The following is a 9255-nucleotide window of genomic DNA, read 5'->3' as shown; positions in this document are numbered from 1 at the left end:
TGTGTACTGAATACCAAGGGGTGATCTAGTCCTCTGTACTGTGTACTGAATACCAAGGGGTGATCTAGTCCTCTGTACTGTGTACTGAATACCAAGGGGTGATCTAGTCCTCTGTACTGTGTACTGAATACCAAGGGGTGATCTAGTCCTCTGTACTGTGTACTGAATACCAAGGGGTGATCTAGTCCTCTGTACTGAATACCAAGGGGTGATCTAGTCCTCTGTACTGTGTACTGAATACCAAGTGGTGATCTAGTCCTCTGTACTGTGTACTGAATACCAAGGGGTGATCTAGTCCTCTGTACTGTGTACTGAATACCAAGGGGTGATCTAGTCCTCTGTACTGTGTACTGAATACCAAGGGGTGATCTAGTCCTCTGTACTGAATACCAAGGGGTGATCTAGTCCTCTGTACTGTGTACTGAATACCAAGTGGTGATCTAGTCCTCTGTACTGTGTACTGAATAACAAGGGGTGATCTAGTCCTCTGTACTGTGTACTGAATACCAAGGGGTGATCTAGTCCTCTGTACTGTGTACTGAATAGCAAGTGGTGATCTAGTCCTCTGTACTGTGTACTGAATACCAAGGGGTGATCTAGTCCTCTGTACTGTGTACTGAATACCAAGTGGTGATCTAGTCCTCTGTACTGTGTACTGGATAACAAGGGGTGATCTAGTCCTCTGTACTGTGTACTGAATACCAAGGGGTGATCTAGTCCTCTGTACTGTGTACTGAATACCAAGGGGTGATCTAGTCCTCTGTACTGTGTACTGAATACCAAGGGGTGATCTAGTCCTCTGTACTGTGTACTGAATACCAAGTGGTGATCTAGTCCTCTGTACTGTGTACTGGATACCAAGGGGTGATCTAATCCTCTGTACTGTGTACTGAATACCAAGGGGTGATCTAGTCCTCTGTACTGTGTACTGAATACCAATGGGTGATCTAGTCCTCTGTACTGTGTACTGAATACCAATGGGTGATCTAGTCCTCTGTACTGAATACCAAGGGGTGATCTAGTCCTCTGTACTGTGTACTGAATACCAAGGGGTGATCTAGTCCTCTGTACTGTGTACTGAATACCAAGTGGTGATCTAGTCCTCTGTACTGTGTACTGAATACCAAGGGGTGATCTAGTCCTCTGTACTGTGTACTGAATAACAAGGGGTGATCTAGTCCTCTGTACTGTGTACTGAATACCAAGGGGTGATCTAGTCCTCTGTACTGTGTACTGAATACCAAGGGGTGATCTAGTCCTCTGTACTGTGTACTGAATACCAAGGGGTGATCTAGTCCCCTGTACTGAATACCAAGGGGTGATCTAGTCCTCTGTACTGTGTACTGAATACCAAGTGGTGATCTAGTCCTCTGTACTGTGTACTGAATACCAAGGGGTGATCTAGTCCTCTGTACTGTGTACTGAATACCAAGGGGTGATCTAGTCCTCTGTACTGTGTACTGAATACCAAGGGGTGATCTAGTCCTCTGTACTGTGTACTGAATACCAAGGGGTGATCTAGTCCGCTGTACTGTGTACTGAATACCAAGGGGTGATCTAGTCCTCTGTACTGTGTACTGAATACCAAGGGGTGATCTAGTCCTCTGTACTGAATACCAAGGGGTGATCTAGTCCTCTGTACTGTGTACTGAATACCAAGGGGTGATCTATTCCTCTGTACTGTGTACTGAATACCAAGGGGTGATCTAGTCCTCTGTACTGTGTACTGAATACCAAGGGGTGATCTAGTCCTCTGTACTGTGTACTGAATACCAAGTGGTGATCTAGTCCTCTGTACTGTGTACTGAATACCAAGGGGTGATCTAGTCCTCTGTACTGTGTACTGAATACCAAGGGGTGATCTATTCCTCTGTACTGTGTACTGAATACCAAGGGGTGATCTAGTCCTCTGTACTGTGTACTGAATACCAAGTGGTGATCTAGTCCTCTGTACTGTGTACTGAATACCAAGGGGTGATCTAGTCCTCTGTACTGTGTACTGAATACCAAGGGGTGATCTAGTCCTCTGTACTGTGTACTGAATACCAAGGGGTGATCTAGTCCTCTGTACTGTGTACTGAATACCAAGGGGTGATCTAGTCCTCTGTACTGTGTACTGAATACCAAGGGGTGATCTATTCCTCTGTACTGTGTACTGAATACCAAGGGGTGATATAGTCCTGTGTACTGAATACCAAGGGGTGATCTAGTCCTCTGTACTGTGTACTGAATACCAAGGGGTGATCTATTCCTCTGTACTGTGTACTGAATACCAAGGGGTGATCTAGTCCTCTGTACTGTGTACTGAATACCAAGGGGTGATCTAGTCCTCTGTACTGTGTACTGAATACCAAGGGGTGATCTAGTCCTCTGTACTGTGTACTGAATACCAAGGGGTGATCTAGTCCTCTGTACTGTGTACTGAATACCAAGGGGTGATCTAGTCCTCTGTACTGTGTACTGAATACCAAGGGGTGATCTAGTCCTCTGTACTGTGTACTGAATACCAAGGGGTGATCTATTCCTCTGTACTGTGTACTGAATACCAAGGGGTGATATAGTCCTGTGTACTGAATACCAAGGGGTGATCTAGTCCTCTGTACTGTGTACTGAATACCAAGGGGTGATCTATTCCTCTGTACTGTGTACTGAATACCAAGGGGTGATCTAGTCCTCTGTACTGAATACCAAGGGGTGATCTATTCCTCTGTACTGTGTACTGAATACCAAGGGGTGATCTATTCCTCTGTACTGTGTACTGAATACCAAGGGGTGATCTAGTCCTCTGTACTGTGTACTGAATACCAAGGGGTGATCTAGTCCTCTGTACTGAATACCAAGGGGTGATCTATTCCTCTGTACTGTGTACTGAATACCAAGGGGTGATCTATTCCTCTGTACTGTGTACTGAATACCAAGGGGTGATCTAGTCCTCTGTACTGTGTACTGAATACCAAGGGGTGATCTAGTCCTCTGTACTGTGTACTGAATACCAAGGGGTGATCTAGTCCTCTGTACTGTGTACTGAATACCAAGGGGTGATCTAGTCCGCTGTACTGTGTACTGAATACCAAGGGGTGATCTAGTCCTCTGTACTGTGTACTGAATACCAAGGGGTGATCTAGTCCTCTGTACTGAATACCAAGGGGTGATCTAGTCCTCTGTACTGTGTACTGAATACCAAGGGGTGATCTAGTCCTCTGTACTGTGTACTGAATACCAAGTGGTGATCTAGTCCTCTGTACTGTGTACTGAATACCAAGGTGTGATCTAGTCCTCTGTACTGTGTACTGAATACCAAGGGGTGATCTATTCCTCTGTACTGTGTACTGAATACCAAGGGGTGATCTAGTCCTCTGTACTGTGTACTGAATACCAAGTGGTGATCTAGTCCTCTGTACTGTGTACTGAATACCAAGGGGTGATCTAGTCCTCTGTACTGTGTACTGAATACCAAGGGGTGATCTAGTCCTCTGTACTGTGTACTGAATACCAAGGGGTGATCTAGTCCTCTGTACTGTGTACTGAATACCAAGGGGTGATCTAGTCCTCTGTACTGTGTACTGAATACCAAGGGGTGATCTATTCCTCTGTACTGTGTACTGAATACCAAGGGGTGATATAGTCCTGTGTACTGAATACCAAGGGGTGATCTAGTCCTCTGTACTGTGTACTGAATACCAAGGGGTGATCTATTCCTCTGTACTGTGTACTGAATACCAAGGGGTGATCTAGTCCTCTGTACTGTGTACTGAATACCAAGGGGTGATCTAGTCCTCTGTACTGTGTACTGAATACCAAGGGGTGATCTAGTCCTCTGTACTGTGTACTGAATACCAAGGGGTGATCTAGTCCTCTGTACTGTGTACTGAATACCAAGGGGTGATCTAGTCCTCTGTACTGTGTACTGAATACCAAGGGGTGATCTAGTCCTCTGTACTGTGTACTGAATACCAAGGGGTGATCTATTCCTCTGTACTGTGTACTGAATACCAAGGGGTGATATAGTCCTGTGTACTGAATACCAAGGGGTGATCTAGTCCTCTGTACTGTGTACTGAATACCAAGGGGTGATCTATTCCTCTGTACTGTGTACTGAATACCAAGGGGTGATCTAGTCCTCTGTACTGAATACCAAGGGGTGATCTATTCCTCTGTACTGTGTACTGAATACCAAGGGGTGATCTATTCCTCTGTACTGTGTACTGAATACCAAGGGGTGATCTATTCCTCTGTACTGTGTACTGAATACCAAGGGGTGATCTAGTCCTCTGTACTGAATACCAAGGGGTGATCTAGTCCTCTGTACTGAATACCAAGGGGTGATCTAGTCCTCTGTACTGTGTACTGAATACCAAGGGGTGATCTAGTCCTCTGTACTGTGTACTGAATACCAAGGGGTGATCTAGTCCTCTGTACTGTGTACTGAATACCAAGGGGTGATCTATTCCTCTGTACTGAATACCAAGGGGTGATCTAGTCCTCTGTACTGAATACCAAGGGGTGATCTAGTCCTCTGTACTGTGTACTGAATACCAAGGGGTGATCTAGTCCTCTGTACTGTGTACTGAATATTAAGGGGTTGAACATTCCATCTTTATGTTGTGCTTCGTGCTGCTTGTCACAACCCTCGGGGGATTGTGATGGTAAGAAGTGGGGCTGTATTATTCAAAACACGGTCTCTGTTTATTATGACAGAGTCAGAACCACCCTGGAGAGGCTGTTAGAATAGACTTGAAGGTGTGAATTAAAACTCTTCCACAGAGTGTCTCAAGGACCGTGACTTTTTGATGAGGGAAATAAGTTTGATGTTTGAAATGTTAGTTTCCTCTCTCACCGGTACACAGACTGAGTGAAGTACACCCAACTGGTGTCAGACCTGTCTCTAGACTGTAGTACTATGAGTTGGTGTCAGAACTGTCTCTAGACTGTAGTACTATGAGTTGGTGTCAGACCTGTCTAGACTGTAGTACTATGAGCTGGTGTCAGATCTGTCTCTAGACTGTAGTACTATGAGTTGGTCTCAGAACTGTCTAGACTGTAGTACTATGAGTTGGTGTCAGAACTGTCTCTAGACTGTAGTACTATGAGTTGGTGTCAGACCTGTCTCTAGACTGTAGTACTATGAGTTGGTGTCAGATCTGTCTCTAGACTGTAGTACTATGAGTTGGTGGACAGAACTGTCTCTAGACTGTAGTACTATGAGTTGGTGTCAGACCTGTCTCTAGACTGTAGTACTATGAGTTGGTGTCAGAACTGTCTCTAGACTGTAGTACTATGAGTTGGTGTCAGACCTGTCTCTAGACTGTAGTACTATGAGTTGGTGTCAGAACTGTCTCTAGACTGTAGTACTATGAGTTGGTGTCAGACCTGTCTAGACTGTAGTACTATGAGTTGGTGTCAGAACTGTCTCTAGACTGTAGTACTATGAGTTGGTGTCAGACCTGTCTCTAGACTGTAGTACTACGAGTTGGTGTCAGACCTGTCTAGACTGTAGTACTATGAGTTGGTGGACAGAACTGTCTCTAGACTGTAGTACTATGAGTTGGTGTCAGACCTGTCTCTAGACTGTAGTACTATGAGTTGGTGTCAGAACTGTCTCTAGACTGTAGTACTATGAGTTGGTGGACAGAACTGTCTCTAGACTGTAGTCCTATGAGTTGGTGTCAGACCTGTCTCTAGACTGTAGTACTATGAGTTGGTGACAGAACTGTCTCTAGACTGTAGTACTATGAGTTGGTGTCAGAGCTGTCTCTAGACTGTAGTACTATGAGTTGGTGTCAGAGCTGTCTCTAGACTGTAGTACTATGAGTTGGTGTCAGACCTGTCTAGACTGTAGTACTATGAGTTGGTGTCAGAGCTGTCTCTAGACTGTAGTACTATGAGTTGGTGTCAGAGCTGTCTCTAGACTGTAGTACTATGAGTTGGTGTCAGACCTGTCTCTAGACTGTAGTACTATGAGTTGGTGGACAGAACTGTCTCTAGACTGTAGTACTTTGAGTTGGTGTCAGACCTGTCTCTAGACTGTAGTACTATGAGTTGGTGTCAGACCTGTCTCTAGACTGTAGTACTATGAGTTGGTGGACAGAACTGTCTCTAGACTGTAGTACTATGAGTTGGTGTCAGACCTGTCTCTAGACTGTAGTACTATGAGTTGGTGTCAGACCTGTCTAGACTGTAGTACTATGAGTTGGTGTCAGACCTGTCTCTAGACTGTAGTACTATGAGTTGGTGTCAGACCTGTCTCTAGACTGTAGTACTATGAGTTGGTGTCAGACCTGTCTCTAGACTGTAGTACTATGAGTTGGTGTCAGACCTGTCTCTAGACTGTAGTACTATGAGTTGGTGTCAGAGCTGTCTCTAGACTGTAGTACTATGAGTTGGTGTCAGACCTGTCTCTAGACTGTAGTACTATGAGTTGGTGTCAGAACTGTCTCTAGACTGTAGTACTATGAGTTGGTGTCAGAACTGTCTCTAGACTGTAGTACTATGAGTTGGTGTCAGAACTGTCTCTAGACTGTAGTACAATGAGTTGGTGTCAGACCTGTCTCTAGACTGTAGTACTATGAGTTGGTGACAGAACTGTCTCTAGACTGTAGTACTATGAGTTGGTGACAGAACTGTCTCTAGACTGTAGTACTATGAGTTGGTGTCAGACCTGTCTCTAGACTGTAGTACTATGAGTTGGTGACAGAACTGTCTCTAGACTGTAGTACTATGAGTTGGTGACAGAACTGTCTCTAGACTGTAGTACTATGAGTTGGTGTCAGAACTGTCTCTAGACTGTAGTACTATGAGTTGGTGTCAGACATGTCTCTAGACTGTAGTACTATGAGTTGGTGACAGAACTGTCTCTAGACTGTAGTACTATGAGTTGGTGACAGAACTGTCTCTAGACTGTAGTACTATGAGTTGGTGTCAGACCTGTCTCTAGACTGTAGTACTATGAGTTGGTGTCAGACCTGTCTCTAGACTGTAGTACTATGAGTTGGTGGACAGAACTGTCTCTAGACTGTAGTACTATGAGTTGGTGTCAGACCTGTCTCTAGACTGTAGTACTATGAGTTGGTGACAGAACTGTCTCTAGACTGTAGTACTATGAGTTGGTGTCAGACCTGTCTCTAGACTGTAGTACTATGAGTTGGTGACAGAACTGTCTCTAGACTGTAGTACTATGAGTTGGTGACAGAACTGTCTCTAGACTGTAGTACTATGAGTTGGTGTCAGAACTGTCTCTAGACTGTAGTACTATGAGTTGGTGTCAGACCTGTCTCTAGACTGTAGTACTATGAGTTGGTGACAGAACTGGCTCTAGACTGTAGTACTATGAGTTGGTGACAGAACTGTCTCTAGACTGTAGTACTATGAGTTGGTGTCAGACCTGTCTCTAGACTGTAGTACTATGAGTTGGTGTCAGAACTGTCTCTAGACTGTAGTACTATGAGTTGGTGGACAGAACTGTCTCTAGACTGTAGTACTATGAGTTGGTGTCAGACCTGTCTCTAGACTGTAGTACTATGAGTTGGTGTCAGAGCTGTCTCTAGACTGTAGTACTATGAGTTGGTGTCAGAACTGTCTAGACTGTAGTACTATGAGTTGGTGTCAGAACTGTCTCTAGACTGTAGTACTATGAGTTGGTGACAGAACTGTCTCTAGACTGTAGTACTATGAGTTGGTGTCAGAACTGTCTCTAGACTGTAGTACTATGAGTTGGTGTCAGACCTGTCTCTAGACTGTAGTACTATGAGTTGGTGTCAGAACTGTCTCTAGACTGTAGTACTATGAGTTGGTGGACAGAACTGTCTCTAGACTTTAGTACTATGAGTTGGTGACAGACCTGTCTCTAGACTGTAGTACGATGAGTTGGTGTCAGAACTGTCTCTAGACTGTAGTACTATGAGTTGGTGTCAGAGCTGTCTCTAGACTGTAGTACTATGAGTTGGTGGACAGAACTGTCTCTAGACTGTAGTACTATGAGTTGGTGTCAGACCTGTCTCTAGACTGTAGTACTATGAGTTGGTGTCAGAGCTGTCTCTAGACTGTAGTACTATGAGTTGGTGTCAGAGCTCTCTCTAGACTGTAGTACTATGAGTTGGTGTCAGAACTGTCTCTAGACTGTAGTACTATGAGTTGGTGTCAGAACTGTCTCTAGACTGTAGTACTATGAGTTGGTGTCAGATCTGTCTCTAGACTGTAGTACTATGAGTTGGTGTCAGAACTGTCTCTAGACTGTAGTACTATGAGTTGGTGTCAGACCTGTCTCTAGACTGTAGTACTATGAGTTGGTGTCAGAACTGTCTCTAGATTGTAGTACTATGAGTTGGTGTCAGAACTGTAGCAGCACCATCATCAGCACCATCACCAGCAGCATCAACAGCATTACCACCACCAGCAGCATCAACAGCATTACCAGCACCACCAGCATCAACTGCACTACCAGCACCAGCAGCACCAACAGCACTACCAGCACCAACAGCATCAACAACATTACCAGCACCACCAGCATCAACTGCACTACCAGCACCAGCAGCATCAACAGCACTACCAGCACCAGCAGCATCAACAGCACTACCAGCACCAGCAGCACCAACAGCATTACCAGCACCAGCAGCATCAACAGCACTACCAGCACCAGCAGCATCAACAACACTACCAGCACCAGCAGCATCAACAACACTACCAGCACCAGCAGCATCAACAGCACTACCAGCACCAGCAGCATCAACAACACTACCAGCACCAGCAGCATCAACAGCACTACCAGCACCAGCAGCATCAACAGCATTACCAGCACCAGCAGCATCAACAACACTACCAGCACCAGCAGCATCAACAGCACTACCAGCACCAGCAGCATCAACAGCACTACCAGCACCAGCAGCATCAACAACACTACCAGCACCAGCAGCATCAACAGCACTACCAGCACCAGCAGCATCAACAGCATTACCAGCACCAGCAGCATCAACAGCACTACCAGCACCAGCAGCATCAACAGCATTACCAGCACCAGCAGCATCAACAGCACTACCAGCACCAACAGCCACGGTCCCTGGTCCCTGTTATCTTTCTGTAACGTCAATAAGAGCATCTGCCTCAACAATAGCAACACGTTGTGAGTAACCAAACCTTTAATCAGATGATGAACTGAGACATGCTCATTTCTGGTTTGAATTAGCCTCCCCCTCACTGTGCCCCTGCAGACGTCCCCGGTAGACCCTGTAGTACAGGATCCAGCAGCCTGTTAGTGGGCTG

At 45.4% G+C, this 9255-nt stretch overlaps 1 protein-coding gene across 1 annotated transcript in view; it reads left to right on the top strand.

The window, feature by feature from the left end:
- The first annotated feature begins 8315 nt into the window (after window positions 1–8315).
- Window positions 8316–9255, top strand: part of LOC139531414 (tetratricopeptide repeat protein 21B-like) — a 152138-nt gene continuing 151198 nt past the window's right edge. Inside the window, exon 1 of the mRNA XM_071327863.1 lies at window positions 8316–9115. Coding sequence (XP_071183964.1) covers window positions 8316–9115 — 800 coding nt within the window. The remainder of the gene's footprint in view (window positions 9116–9255) is intronic.

This window comes from Salvelinus alpinus, chromosome 10 (assembly GCF_045679555.1).
Source record: "Salvelinus alpinus chromosome 10, SLU_Salpinus.1, whole genome shotgun sequence".
Lineage (NCBI taxonomy): Eukaryota > Metazoa > Chordata > Actinopteri > Salmoniformes > Salmonidae > Salvelinus > Salvelinus alpinus.
The sequence above is the reverse complement of the archived record's forward strand: the minus strand, read 5'-3'. Positions and strand labels throughout refer to the sequence as shown.